This window comes from Excalfactoria chinensis, chromosome 5 (genome assembly GCF_039878825.1).
Source record: "Excalfactoria chinensis isolate bCotChi1 chromosome 5, bCotChi1.hap2, whole genome shotgun sequence".
Classification (NCBI taxonomy): domain Eukaryota; kingdom Metazoa; phylum Chordata; class Aves; order Galliformes; family Phasianidae; genus Excalfactoria; species Excalfactoria chinensis.
The window spans coordinates 26,318,959-26,335,272 of record NC_092829.1 but is presented as its reverse complement, the minus strand read 5'-3'; the positions used below and the strand labels follow the sequence as shown (position 1 = coordinate 26,335,272).

The window sequence follows — 16,314 nt, the reverse complement described above, 5'->3', positions numbered from 1 at the left end:
CAGCACTCAGAGCAGAATTATATTGACAAGGTTAGAATTCATCTCCTAGAGGAGAATATTGTGCTCTCCTCCTGTTAAGTGCTAATATAACATTTATGTGTTGGTACCTTAATAACAGCCCCAGCTTGCCTAATGAAAGTACTGAAAGCAAACAGTACTCAGTGAGATTTTATTATAACTGGAGTGACTGCAATTTGAGACAAATTATCCCTATTTTTGTTCCCATATCAAAAACAGAAATGCTAAAGCAATTGCTAGATGTTTGGTATAGAATTAGACTCCACTATCGTTAATATAGAAGTAAGTGCATTTTTCATGTAAACAGCTCACAAGGGTCAAGCATCAAAGATATTCTCTGGAAAATGCTTGTCAATAACCTTGTGAGTGCCTGTAACATGTCATTATTTCTTCCTCTTAAAGTTGAGAGCAAGCGGATGAAAATTGAGCTTGTGAATTGAAGGTACTGAGAGTTATATGGCCTTATCAACTTCAGGTAAAATGACAGTTTTGCCTTGTTATTATTTTTCCTTTCAGAGATCAGGCAATGGACAGTATAAACAAAATATACTGCAGGGTAAGCGAATTGGTATATAAAAAAGTTATTATCTGTGTACACAAAGATTATGTAAATCCCTAATCTCAAAAATGCTTAATAAATATATTGTCTCTTTTAAAATTGTAGGAAAAAATAAGACAAAAAATATCTTCTGAGTAGAATATATAACTAAAATTTTTCAAATTAGAATATATTTGTTCAAAAAGGAGATAAAGAGAAGGTACTTTAATCTTTTTTTGAGAGTATATATCATAAAATTTAGTTGCTTTCCATAAGTAGACATTGTCATTTAATAGGTGTATATCAATTTAAGGTAACAGCACACCTAAATGTGCGTCTGGCCTGTGGAGCCGAATTTCTTCATCACAGCCCTTACAGTGCTGTGTATTGGATGAGTGACCAGAGCAGTGTGGGTCATGTGCTTTAGCTACATCTGAGCAGTGTTTGAACAGCATCAGGACCTTCTCTGCTCTTCACACTGCCCACACAGCAAATAGGCTGGGGTTGCACAAGAAGCTGAGGTAGGCGCAGGCAAGACAGCTGGCCTGAATAGTTCAAAGGGATACCCCATGATAGAAACTAAGAGGAGGTGGGTTTTGGAAAGGTACCCATTGCTTAGAGACTGGCTGGACACAGGGATTCTTGTCACAGGTGTTGAGGTGTCTTTGCATGAGCTGTTCTGTATTTTTTCCTTTCTTCCTCCTCTTCACTTATCAAACTGCTTTTGTGTCAGTCCTTGAGTTCCTTCACTTATGCCATTGGAGTGGGGAGGAGCACGAAAGCAGCTGTGGAGCTGACATTCTGAGGCCGCTGTTCTCTGTATTCTGGTAAAAAAGGATTGAATACATTGCAAAAATATGGGGACAAGATGATACTTTTATGAACTCATTTTATTTTTTAAAGATAATGCTAGTTAGTGTATTTAAGTACAATTGACTTGTGTTCACATGACTGCAAATTGACAGTTTCTTCCTCTGGCTCATGGTATACGACTTAAGTGTTTTGAAACATTATATTCACTTCCAGTACCTTAATAACATGTTCTAAGGTGATTTATCCTAATTTTTTTTTTACAAGGAGGTTAGAAGAAAACCCCTCCTGCTTCATTAATACCATTAGAGGAAAAGGAGGTCAGTTTCTCAGAGTTGGCTTACCAAGTGAGCTAATTAGATGTGTTGGTTGATGTAAAGACAACTTAGGGTGCTTTCAAAATGATTCTGCTATTGAGAAGGTGCTCTTGCCTTTAAGAGGGTTCATTTAGAATCATAGAATCATTGAATGGTTTGGGTTGGAAGGGACCTTTAAGATCATCTAGTTCCAACCCCCTGCTATAGGTAGAGACATCTCCCTCTAGACCATGTTGCTGAAAGCCCCATCCAGCCTGGCCCTGAATGCCTCCATGTAGGGGACATTCACAACCTCACTAGGCAACCTGTTCCAGTTCTCACCACCCTCACACTAAAGAATTTCTTCCTAATATCTAGTCTAATTTTACCCTCTTCCAGTTTAAAACCATTTCCCCTTGTACTGTCCTTATAAACAGTCCTGCCACAGCTTTCCTGTAGGCTCACTTCAAGTACTGGAAGGCCACTCTGATGTCTACTTGGAAACTCCTCCAGGCTGAACAGCCCCAGCTCTCTCAGCCTGTCCTCACAGTGGAGGTGCTTCGGCCCTCTGGTAATCCTTGTGGCCCTCCTCTGGACCTGCCCCAACAACTCCATGTCCTTCTTGTGCTGGGGGCTCCAGAACAAGGCACAATACTTAGACCACTCTGCCGTTCGCAACTGTCTGAATCTTTGCTATAAAGTAAATAAGTATATTTTATTAATCCATCACTGTAGCTTCAGTCCTTATTACTATTTCTGTTCTTTAAAGAAAAAAAGTGTTGTTCATTGAAATGGACAGAAATTGCCATATGCAAAAAAAGTGTTGTTTTTTTTTAATTGTTAAATATGTTAGAACAGAATTTCTTTAAATGATAAAGGCATAGAGGTAGTCTAAAAATGAAGAAAGAGCAGAAATTAACTGCAAGATAAATCCATAGTTGCTCAAAATGACTTAAGTAAGAAGGAAATTTTACAGAGGGAAAAAAAAAAAAAAAAAAAAAAAAAAAAAAAAAAAAAAAAGCCACCATGAAATAGCTGTACTGCAGATACTTTTTTTTTTTTTTTTTTTTTTTTTTTTTAAATATATCATCTGCATAGGAAAAACATTAATTTCTACCAGTTATGTAATATGCACAATGTTTCATTTATCTTTTAGGTTGAAGATCTAGAAGCATATAATGAAGTAGCTGCAGAGTGTGGGACGCTTGCTGTGGTTGTTGTAACCAACTTACCCAGAGATGCTGCCATTGAATGGCATGTTACTGCAGTAGTTGATGACCCACTGCACAGAAAACATTTTGCAAAGAAGATGCTATCAGAGGGCTTCCAAATTGATTGTGAATCTGTGAAGTCCAGCTCTGCATCTTGTGCATCAGTCTCTGTACGTCTGAGCTTGATTTCACCTCCTGCTTCTCAGCTTGATTTAAATGGACCTCTTCATGACTTAGTTTCTGTGTTTGGACAAGCTGTTGAGAACCTTTCAGAAGATTTCAACGCAAGTCCTTTGTCTTTTAGAGCTTTCTTCAAGAAGGATGTCTTCGATATGGGAGTGTTACAATCAGGTAAGACTTCTGATAGAAAACAAGTCTTGATAATAAGCATAATGTCGTAAGTCAGGTTTTATTCCTACATAAGGTTTGATTACAAAAAATGCCTTTCAAGGAAAAGTCCAATTAAGATATATTTGTTCTTTTAAGGCATACTTCTGAAATAGAAAGGCTCCATTCTTGGAGATGTTTAAGTCCAAATTGAAGCTCTAGTTTGCTTTTTCTGATGCTGACTTCCAGCAGGAGGTTGGACTGATTTATTCTATGCTTCTATGTAGAAGAAATTGCCAAGAAATCTGGCAGCCTCGGCGTCAAACATAGGAATCATGATTCTTTTGCTTAAACAGTATTGAGCAGTAGTCCATTTTTGTCTTGATGAAAAACTGTGTTCAGACAACCAAATACCTGGTGTTAACAGGAACTTTTTGGAGACTAAATAATGAAATATTAATATTCTGAAACAAGAAAATGCTGTTGTATCCCAAGATAAGGGGGTGCAAATTTTTGAAACAGGCTAATTTCTTAGCAGTTTAATTAGACAGATTTTTTTAATTGAAGAAGTTTAATGTTTTTCCCAGTGTTTAATTTTATCAAAATCACGTTCCATTACCAAGTAAAAAGAATAAAGAACAAAAAATACAGTGTTGCAACTATGATTTATTTCTTATGTGATGCATCTGTATTTTTGGCTGTACTCAATTTGGAAAAACTAATATTATGCAAGAACACAAAAGCTTCTTTTATCTGTCAAGCATACAATACTGGTAGATCATACTTGTATTGAAATCAGTAAGAGCTTTCTATCAATCTGAGAAGGAACTAAATCAGATCCTTCATCTATATTTGTCTCAAATATGCATGCACTTTAAAAGTCTTTGCAAACCACAACTGATCCATATTAATTAGCTGACATAAATGTTAGCGCTCAAATATTCTACTGTCCTATTTTTTTTCTTAACCTGCAGCAGTTTTTGAAGAAAATTCAACTTGACATTGTTTAATAGGTTTAAAGCACAGGAATTGAAAGCTATAAAAATGTGGCATAGCATAAGCATATTTAATCCAGAAAGCAAGAAATGAACATATAGTCTGACAGAATGTTGTTGTTTTTACTACATCTTGTTTAAGAGCTAAAAGGAAACCTGATAAAACATGTTTCTGGCATGGGATTAACATTATCATTTTGCCTGCTCTCTTTCTTATATTTCTCAGGCCATAAAATAATTACTTCCAAATAAATTTAATTTGCTTTATTAAATATATTGCTCAATATGATGTGTAAATTGTCTGCATGAAAATGTGATTCAATTTGATTCATGTTACACTACTAATGGCCCAGATACAGAAAGTTGTTTTGATATTCGTATATTCATTCTAGTTGTGTTCAGATCTCTATCCTGTCATAATAATTCCTGTCATTATAGCAATTTTATCATTATCTTCATGGATAAGAAACACATTCTTGCAATCTGTAGAATATATAGAATATATTAAACTTACAGGTATCACTAACCCATTGACAAAGACTTCAAAAATAACTTTTGTCTACTTAGGAAAAATTTCCAGAAAGTTCATGTGATGAGAAGAAGAAATATGCTATTTGAAAATAATTTCTCATATTAATAGCTGTTGATGAAGTGCCTTTTACTGATAGTTTCAATCAAATATAAGTCTACTATGTATATACATGACATGATTTTCAACCAGAAGGGTAATTTTTAATATATTATTAAGACACAACAATATTTTAAAGTGTCCCGTTTGTACATGTTCTTGGAGCCTTGAAAGGCATGTTGACTCCTGTGAAACCTTCTTACCTTTTGAAAGGATTAAGCCTATTAACGAAATATATAATTTACTGTCTTTTATACTATATTTGTAGTCATACTTCTCGTAATTGAAAGTGTATTCAAATATATATTAACACTCAGTTAAATGAGCACTTTATAGGGACTCCAAGATTTATTTCTCTATATTACAGAAAGTGTCCATGAGCAAGATAAAATAGTCTGATTTAACTCTAGAGTCCTTAAAGGCTGTATACCTGAATCAGACCTTTTTTTTTGATTCTTAAAGTATTTAAACTGTTTAGAGATTGCTAAGCTCTGATGACCATACTTTCTTTAAGTTTATCATAGTATATTCCTATGTTCTTTTTCAGCTTTAAAGTAGCCCTCAAGTTTCATTTACAAATAGCCATTAACTTTTCAGCCTTCTCCCTAAATCTGTATTCAGCACCATGAGAGGAAAAATGACGATTTTATTACCCAGAAGTTTAATTCATTACCTGAATAGATTTAGATGCTTACATTTAGTACACTTAGGGAAGTTGAAATAAACTTTTGCTTCTGGAGTGCTTGTGGATGCATGAATCAGAATGGGACAGAGAAGTCTCAAGGGGAAGCAGTCCCGATGTCTGAAATAGAACTATTATATGTCTTGTCTGTCCTGAGTTTAGCCTAATTTTGCTTATATCTGCCTTTGTTGGCTTCACTAAGATATTGAGTGTTTAGATATCTCTTTGTAATAATTTCCACTGCTTCATTGCAAGCCTAGTTGGCCATCACAAGTTATTTTCAGTACTGATGGGATGGTAGGTAAACCTGTCTTTCAAAAACTAGGAAACTGAATAAAGCAGGAGTGTTCTGGTCATGAAAATCTGAGACCTAATGCATGGAGTTTTAAAAATATTCCCTCGATATGGCTGCCAGAACACAAATGATACTGAGAGAGCAGTTTTTCAGTTGCAATTATTAATTCATCTCAGGTAGTGCTTGTTGCTAACCATCTGTATGATGATCCATTACTGACATGTTTGATCTTCAACATGTGTTAGACATTGCTAGTCCCACAAGTAGACCTGTCCTTTTGGAGTTTTCAACTACAATCAGATCCATTGTCTGCTGGGAAATGATAATATTAATAACCTAACAGGGTATGCTAGACTCTGCTTTTCAAATATTTTTAATGTGAACCACATCAGACGGATGTAACTGTAATGGGATAGATAGAAATTATTATAGATAGGGCTGAGGAAAAAACTGTTCCAGTCTTTCTGATATTCAGTTGGAATTCCATCATGTCATCAGAGTGGTAAATAGTCTAGAAGAAGTCTTGAAAGAGCTTGAAACACAGTGTATTGTTTCTTCTAGCAAAAGCATGAAAATGAAGTAAAGTTACCTTTCTGTCTTAGAGTAAACTGGAGTAAAAGAATGCTACCACATATAGTCTGAAATAAGCTTCTGATGAGACTAATGCTTTTTTCTGATGCAAAGAAATTGAACATTTATTAGGAACAGTCCAAATAAATTAGAAAAGCCTGTTTTTACCTGACACAGTAAGATGAGAATGAAGAATATATGTATGTATATATTTATGCATATATATATATACACACACACATACTCTATCTACTGTAACAGGTTATTGGAAATTGCTATAGCAAGTGTTACTGATGTCAAAATAAGCTAAAGGTTTGTGATGCAAATTTGAGACAGATAGCTTTCTGTCATCCTAAGACCAGATGTAAAGTTTTATTAAAAGTGTAGTATTGATGGTGAACTTCTCAGAGGCAATCCCTCATAACATACGAGAGCTTTATGGGCACCATGCTGAGACTGCAGAACGCATGGAAGTAGGAGGATTAGATTAAGCTGACATACATACTTAGTAAGATGCTGTTAAGCCTTTAGAAGTCTTTAACATAAATTTGACTATTTCTTTCTTATTCTCATTTAAATATGCATTAATATAAACGTGTCAGGATGATTTGCTATACCATCCATTTGACTAGATTATACTCCAGTATAGGGAAGTTGAATGCTCATAAGTCATCCCATTATGATTTCACAAGCCTTGTTCACAAGATGTATGCAAAACATTTTTGAATATTTATTAGAGATTGGAAAAGGTCTTGCATTCACCAGAACATCATATTACATAATCCCCTTTTAATACTATAGAAAAATGAAGGGAGAATATAAAAAGGCAAAAGCGAACAGGAATAGAAATACAGTCTGGTATCAGCATTAAAATGAACATGTAACCAGTTTAAAATATGGCTGTAGTCTGTAAATGCTTAAAACTAAAAGGCTGTTTTGTACTCACGTGTTTATGAAGCTTCAATTATACTACACTTAATTTAAAAAAAAATAATGATAATACCAGCTGGATAGAGTTCAACCAGACTGGAAAAAAATCTTGCTTGAAATGAGACTGTTTCTTCTGCTGAAACAGAAGCCCTTGTGATTAGGCATTCATTTAGGAATCCTTGCACTGACATAGTAACTTCCTGAATCATGTAAAACATACTGCTTCTAAACAAAGTATTCCATGAATTAAGATACTGCATTATCAACATGCATTTTTTTCTACATGTTTTCCAAAGTATGTGGTTTCTAGTATTGGTGGACATAAGTTTTGTAGTGTAATTCTCAGTGAATTAGAAGTGCACCAAGGGAATATAACAGTACATTTTTTAACAACGTGTCTATGTGCACTAGACTTGCAAAAAGTTAAAGCTGAATTAATTGTTTGGTATTTATTTGCTTGTTTGCCCTAAAGGAACGTGTAGCGAAGCCAAGCAGCTAGTGGGTAATTACTAACAGACCTAGTCAAAAAACAGATCTATAATCCAACCATATTTCTTAACCTATGCAGTTTTAATGTCCTGATTATCACAGCAGTTGCAATATCTTATCTAGCTTAAGAACACAAGGAGATGTGATTTCTTGTGAAGATACTGGAAACAACACCAGGAATTAAGTACTTCTGAGATTTCTGATATTTGAAGATGTTTTCTGACGAATTTGTCAAGGCAGTACCACAACTCTCCTTGTCTTACTGAGATTATCAGTTTAAGAATGAGGATTTTCATTTTTTAATAAATAGGAAAACTTCTTTGAAGCAAGATACTGATGACAATATAAGGTGCTATTGTACAAATGTACATATCACATTTAAATATACAATCTCTTTGTGAAATTATGAACAATCCTAGAAATCACAGATGTAGTCATTTACAACTATATACCTAGTTACACAAATAACCTGTTTTCTCAAGGTTATTTATAAAATGTATATGGGCAAAACAAATGGAAATCAAGAACAGGTTGAGTTAATCAGAAGTAATTGAGTAGATGCAATGATTTCAAGAAGTTTCTTTAGCTTCTGCAGATATGACTCTGATCATTCTCCAGAAATACTGGCAAGCAGCTCCAGTAGTAGGAATGACTTCAGAGAAACACAGTGTTTTTTATCTTTTATCTAGATTTCAGCATCACTGATGCAATGATTCTTGTATACTTATTGTGTTTTTATTTTATTCATTAATAGTCTCTTAGCTACTGGCACAATAAGAATAAAGCAAATTGAGCATGGAGTCTCAGATATTCCAAGAACAGGAGTGCAGAGTATGCAAACATTTTCAGTATTGCATCTCTTGTCACACATAGACCTAATCACAGATGTGATTTTTTTGCCTTTTTTGAGACAATAACATAATTATGACTGCTTATGAGTGGAGGAGTTCAGTACAGATGTTACAGTTCTCTGTATAGCCCTTTTTCAGTAGGCAGGGAAAGTGACACTATAGATTGCCTCAGTCCAGAAGAAAATTCTACTTGCTTTTTTGCTACAGGTAAACCAGTGTAACTCAGTGAGTGAATTTCAGTATTGAAATTAATAGAAGGAATTGAGAGTAATAATGTGATCAAAACCACATTCTGGTAACTTCCAAGATCTATCTTGTAGGTTCAGCACAGCACAGCTCAAAAATGTAATTACCCCATCAGACCATCCAGTTGCCAATCTACAAGTGATCCCTACAGCATAGTTTCAGTGGGTTAAATTATAGTCCACTTTTCAGGCCTGAATGATGACCTTTTCCCTTTCCCTTAAAATATCCGGGAGTCTATAAGAGGACACCCTTTCAACATGCAGCTATTTGATCCATTTTTTAAAATTTTCTTTAATCTTATTTTTCTTTCATCCCAATGTCCATAGTTATAACCATACTTGCTAGTTCCTATTTTAGTTTGTTATGTCACCTGTGAAACAGATACTCCTTTTTCTTCCTGTTTACATCTTACAGATATTCATAAGCCACTATCAAGTTCTTCTCTACGCTCAGCCATACAGATGTTGCTATATCAAAGCAAGCTGTTCACAATCAACTATTTCTTTCATTACCTGTGTTTTTTCCTATTCTTTGGAATCATTCTAGTATGTTACATAGTTAATGCATTGTGCAGAACTGAAGGCAATCTTTTTCTATATTTTATGCTAACTAGGAGAGCATTTATGATAGGTTACAATTTGTGGTTAGAAATAAAATTGATTTGTATCTGACCAGCTTCGCAGTCATTGCTTAATGAAGTAGTTGTTGTGGCCAACAGATAATTTGGCCAAACTTAAATATTTTTAAAATATCGTGATGCTGTCTGAAGTAGACTTAAAACTGAGCCTGGTTTTCTACCAAATTTTATTAATGTAAGCTAAAAGAAAACTCTGAGAAGTTGCCAAACTGAAAGAAGATGAAAAAAATCACTTTAAATTCTTTGTGTTTCATGTTAAGAGAACAACAATTTTTTCAACTATAATTCCTCAAGCAGCAGAACTATGTTGCTAATCAAAAAGTAGAGAAAGAAAAAAAAAAAAAAAAAAAGAAAAGAAAAAGAAAAAAAAAGAGTAAAATTAGTCCTTGAGGAAATGAATCAGGCTACAGTACGTATAAGCAATTAGGAAACACTGATGTGATTCATGAGTGTGTTTGAAATGACATTTTAAAAGGGTAAAAGCTGCTAAATTTGGTCTTGGGCTACAGAGGTGTCTTTGTAATCTTGCTATTGCCATCCAAAATATCCAACTGAAGGACCTAATATGTTAAATGACTGCTAAAAGGCTGAAAGTTTTTGTACCTGTTTTTAAGGCTATGTTGTTACTGTACCTACTACACTTCACTGTGAACATCTCATGTAAGATTATGGGGAAATAATTTTTCGTTTGTTATCAAAGACTTGCAGATTTTTTTAAAAAATAATACTGCTTCATGAATGAATTTCCATAGGAAATCATATTATACCCAGATGCAGTTTAAAGTATATTAAGTTCCTATTTCAGAGCAGTGGCCATTTTTCTTTTAGAAAAATAAATTCATTCTCTGACCACTTGGTGCCAAGGGCAGATACCAAAGTTAGAGCTTCTTCTTACTCAAAGTATGTGACGTTTGAAGGATATGTATTACATAGTTGTATATGAAAATCTTGGCTAAATCTTTAAATTGAAATAAGTTCTGTGGTTGATTCATTCAGTTTTGGAATAAGCACATTGATACAGAGCTAGAGCAATGCAGTTGTTTTAAAGCTGTCTACTATCTCACGTTTCTTTCTGAATTTCTGCTACTGAAATCTAAGATACATTTATAGGTTATTCTGTGTTCCCTATCATCATTCCACATTATGTTGACATGTTTTTGAGTTCTTCAGCAAAGGAATCAGTAACATCTCTCGTCTTGTTTTCTTTTTCTTTGCTCTCTTTTTCTATTTTTTTTTTTCTCTCATTTAAACAGGTTAGTAGATGATAATACCTTTTTGATAAAGAGAATATAACACTAAGGAGACTCAATATGTTTATTTAGGTAAACTTAAAGATAAGCTGTGCATACAAGTAGAATCTATTATGTGAGTTCATTCCTACCAGAGATTAATTCTTTTTCTGAAAAAATACAAAACACTTTATTAGCTTTTATCATTAAGTAGCAATAAAAACGTAATAGTGAGATTCTTAATTGTCAGATTTCTTGACAGAAACATCTATATTTGTCTTTAAAGTCAGATTATTTTCATTTTTGGAGACCAAAGATTATATTTTTGCATTGTTTTGAGCTCTATGAATTACTAATAAGATAAGTTATTAAGGTAGAACAACTTCATAATTATCAGGTGGTTTTGGAGGCTTTTTCTTTATTTAAAAGTATATTTAATTTTTACCCTCTTATCCCTTCACGATTTTCATATCAGTAGTGTAAATTCAAAGTATGCAGGAAAACAAAAACTAAAACAGTATAAGATTTGAGTAAACTAGACAGCTATTGCATAGTGTAATTTTTCTGCACTGTCTCTCAGGGCAATGATGGAATCATGTGTTATAAAGTTGTATGCTGTATGACTGGAGAATTTTGATTAAGAATATTTTTGCAGGCTAATGACTCAATGAGGAGCAGATTTGTTGTTCTTGCAAATATTTGTCATTTTATATAGACATCTAAATTCATAAGGTTCATAAGATATTGGCAGATGCTAATGAAAATTAGATTGGTACATGATTTCATGCATATTTCCTTCATTACTTTTTTCAGCTAAATTCCTAGGCTATTTCATAAAATTGCATTATTCTGTAAATATATATAATAAAAATAATATGTAAGAAGAAGATAATCTTTTCTATCCTGTACTGTACTCTTCTGCTTCACAGAAACTCTTCAATAGAGGCAATATGTAGTGTAACTGTGAAGAGAGTCTCTTTATGGTTGTGGCCCACAATCTAAGTGATGTGACTATATATTACATCTCACTGAACTCTTAAAAAACGTTATTTTCTTAGGCTGGAAAAAAAGAAAGATATTTGCATCTAAGGATCTAAGGATAAAAATAATTGCAATAATATTGCTTTTGCAATTTTTTCTGAAAGTTTAATTAATGAATCTGATTGAAATATGTATTTTACATCATATTTCCCTGACTGGCACTTGAGCATAATTGTATACCTTAGTTTAAAAAGTAAAAGCAAAGGAATTAAAACAAAAACTAAAAACAACACCTTTTTTAAAGTATTTTCCCTTACAGAGAATGAAAATGTAAACATATATCCAGAGCACTGAATAACTGAAAAATCAGAAAAAAAGAACTACAAATATATATATATAAGATATATATATATATAAGATATATATATATACAAGATTTATTTTCCTGGTGTATTATTCTATCCAGTCCAGTATATATCCAGCATCTCACTTGTTTTCCTCTCAAGAATATCACATCCATACACTGATGCTATGGATTTATATTTGGAATATACAAACAGCATTTTGTTTGTGGCACAGAAGCATTGTGAAACTTACTGTCTTCATATAAAAACACAAAATTATACAGCTTTACTTTTCCTGAAGTTCTTGGCTGAAGTTACAGATGCTAAGCAACTTCCAGAGTCAGGTGCTTTTACAGGAAGCATTCTAATAAGACCAGGTAAGTAGAGCACTGAAGAATTGTTCATTGAAATGCGTGTCTTGTTTCAGAAAGGGCTATGAGATCAAATCTGTTTTGAGATTGCTCTTCTATTGGGTATAACTACATCATTTTAGAATTGTCAAGGGATCTTGTCATTTCCAGACTTCTATAGTGAGCATGACTAATTGAAGGCAGCCTAAGGCTTTTTCTACAATTATGTACATAAAGATAAATATGTTCTAATTTAGCTGATTACTCTATTTTTTCTTTGCATTAACTGCATAGAATGTGATTGGAATTACTCTTTCATAACATGTAGCATAGCTTATCTGCTGTGATTTAATCAGGTATTTTGGTCACTCAAATTATAACAGTAACATAAATACTCAGTATCTCTATTTTTAGATATGGCCTTTTTAAAGTTTGCTTTTCTTCTAAATTCAGATCTCTTGTTTTGTTGGTTATTGTCTTTAACTGTTATTGTATGCAAAACCACTTGAACTTTTCATCTAATACCTTTAAATATTCAGATGCACAAACCTCAGCTATTTAACAATGCTTTCATTAAAGGCATTGCTTGTCATTTTTGGCTTAACTTGTTTGAAAATGTGTAGGAGTTTTGCAGAATTTTTAAGCACATTAAGACTTCCTTTTGATAGGAAACATGTTGTATAATACTTCCTGGCTACAGAGATTAATGCTGTAATGCTCGCTTTACATAAAGTTTACCATATGATATTGCTTAAAAAATGTTTTTGACGGGTATTAATTGGAAGGAACATTCTGGTGTTTGGTGTTAGGTGGGAGTTATTCTAAGCAGATTGCATACAATGCTCTTTTACAATTTTCCCCGTGTCATGTTTCACTTTTCAATGAATATACTACAGACAGGCTGAAAAGCATTCCAGAAGTTTTCAGCACAACCCTATTCAAACTCAGTAATTATATTAAGGAGACTTTACCAGTTCCAGGGTACACTGATGTCATATTAAAGAATAATTGGTATAAAAAATGGTATATTTTTAGCACTGAGTTGGCTTGGAACCCTCAATTAGTTATCTTAATTAAAATATATCCAGTCAGTTCCTCCTACTATATCATTAAAGACAAAAAAGCAGACATCTTCTTTTAGGTGGTAAAACTTGCATGTACTTCCCATAGGAAAGTAAAACAGGAAAACTTGTTTTTTTTTTTCTGGCACACAAAATCTGTCCTGGCATTAGTGGAAGAGCACTAGCCAGGAGGAGCTATGGAACTAGAGCAAGACCTTGGCCCTTTTGAACCAGAGTGACTGTACTGACAGATTTCAGCCTCTAGTTCTTCTGAAGGATGATCCCTGTTCTCATATATCCCATGCCAAGGCACATAAAACAAGCCAAAGTTTCAGAAAGTACTTAAAATTGAATCAATCTGAACACCAAACATCATTTGATGCTGATGTTTTGTCTTTTAGGCAAAATGAAATGGTAATTACATTATTAACATTATTGGGAAAGAATTTCTGCAGTGGAAGAATGAAACTTGAGGCAGGTACCAATTGCAACAAAACAAGATGTAAGAACCAAGAGGCAGCAGCCTAAACTTTCTAGATCCAGACAAAGGAGACACAAGTGATGCATACCAGAATATGACAAGCGGCATTATAAAGATAAAGCTTCTGTCTTAAAAATGTGTTATTCTGTACAAAAAATATGAAGAGTAGCAAGAGGTAGTGAGCAAAATTGTGCACAGAGTAATTCAAAGCTTGGATTCTACTCAGTGTTTTTTATTAAATTAGGAGCCATTAATATTTTTTTCTGTTTCCACTTCAGAATAAAAATAGTGGCACATAAATAAAAGAAACATGATAGAGCACACCCAGTCCTCACACCAGCATACAAGCAACATCCTGATGGTTGTTGTTGCTATTTTAAAAAGAACAGGTTTTTTACTAACAAGAGGAAATTAAGTATTTTAAGAGTAAATATCCCTCTTTAGACTCTCAATATAATGAAATAGTTACACATCTTATGTGAACTGTTGAGTTCTTTCCATTACATGGAGATATATGGAATCCATTTATAATAGTGATATGGTCAACAGCCTGAGTGGTTTATCTTTTATGAAGGATATAAGGAGTTCAGCTTTGCTTTAGTATCATGATTCTTAAGCATTATTATTTGTTTTAAGTGCTTTAGGTGCAATGTGCAAATCAGTGATTATGATGGGTCATGCCTTGCATGGTGAGGTCTAAAGTTTTGTCTTAGTTTGTTGAGTGGTTACAAAAATAATGTCACCTCACATCATACAATACAACTGCTTACTTATTAATTTGTAATGATTAGCTGTTTGGTAAATTAAGCAGAACATCTCAAAGACATTTGAAATGTTCCATTTCTTTGACTGAGTAGACTTTGAAAACATTGTTGTCCCCTCTCTCTGTTTCCATAACTTCGGCTGATATTTGTGCAAGGTCACCAAACTGCTTAGAAAAATCATGGTCTCCTACATAAAGCACTGAGAGCAATTACTGAATGTATATTTTCTTTGATTTGTTAAAGTTTTTCAGAAGATTTTCTGTTTTTTCTGTCCTTACAAAAGCAGTCTTACACAAAACTTAATGTGTGTGTATTTAGGGCTCTGCCCTGCAAACAGCCTTCTTTGACATTAATTTAATTTACTTACATGATATATTAAAAATTTTGCCAAAATAATAGAGTGGGAAAAAGATAACTAACACTACATTTTCAGGGTTCTTGCTGACTCACCACCTTGTAGTTTAAAAATAGAGCATTAAACAGCTTCTTTGCATTCACTTCATGGTATACAAAATTTAGCCATAGCAGTACTAACTTAGCTTACTCTTTGTATAAATTGAATGAAAATTAGTAAACCTTGTGTCATCAATTGAGGTGGTATGATAATAAATGATTATGTTTTATTTACCGCCAAAACACCCATAGATAATGTGGTTTGTAGTGTAAATATCAATCACTTCTTTAGGATGAATTCAAATAGCTATTAATTACTATTTTTCAGAAAACCCTTTAAAATAACAAATGAAAGATACCCTGCTAAAAGTGGCCCCATATAAATACTATTGAAACAATAAGAATCCTACTGCAAAATTTTAACATGCCCGAAAAACTAAGTATCTAGCAGCCAGAGGATTGTGACAGATACTTTAAGAAGTGGAAATTAGAAAATTAATTGAAAACTGAAATTTTTGCATTACCTCCATAAACGTAACTTATATATGCAACTTAACCTCAGAAACACTTCTTGAAAAATGAACATATTTTGAACAACCAATTATTATTATCAAAAAAGGTCATCTGCCATGCCTTAGATACTTTCTCTGTTTAGAAGCACAATAGCTTATTCACTTTTTTGTGCTGTTTATGTCTTTATGATATCTTTTTATAAATATTCATATATTCTTTTGGTTTTTTTCACGTTTGTTGTTTTCTTAAACAATAGAAATTTTACTTGCATAACATAAATAAGGATACTTCAGACTTTTCCATGCTGCTCAGCCAAATTAAGTGAATGCTGACGCTTAGGTATCGAACATGATGCAGAGAGAAAGTGTGTCAGTGAGTGTAGATCCTCAGGAGAAACTTGATTTAGACTTGATTTATCATTTTCTTTCTTGTAGAAACTTAATGCATTTTGCAGTGAATTATTCATTTGTGCAATTTTTCTAATGAAAGCTGGTCATATAGTGTAGGTTCTTTAGGATATTACATTCCTAACATTTACAAACCTAAAATATATAACTTCAAAAAATGGTTATTAATAAAGGTAAAATATGCACAAAAACATTTCTGTTCTTTTTACCAATAACATTTTCATTTTTAACAGTGTTGGAAAAATCGATGTAAAAACAGGTATTTTTT

At 33.3% G+C, this 16,314-nt stretch overlaps 1 protein-coding gene across 3 annotated transcripts in view; it reads left to right on the top strand.

Annotated features, from left to right (window-relative positions):
* DPH6 (diphthamine biosynthesis 6) overlaps positions 1 to 16,314 on the top strand; it is a 176,131-nt gene that overhangs the window by 137,281 nt on the left and 22,536 nt on the right. For all 3 annotated transcript variants that reach the window (XM_072337782.1, XM_072337780.1, XM_072337781.1), the window contains one exon: positions 2,819 to 3,224. In XM_072337782.1, coding sequence (XP_072193883.1) covers positions 2,819 to 3,224 — 406 coding nt within the window. The remainder of the gene's footprint in view (positions 1 to 2,818; positions 3,225 to 16,314) is intronic.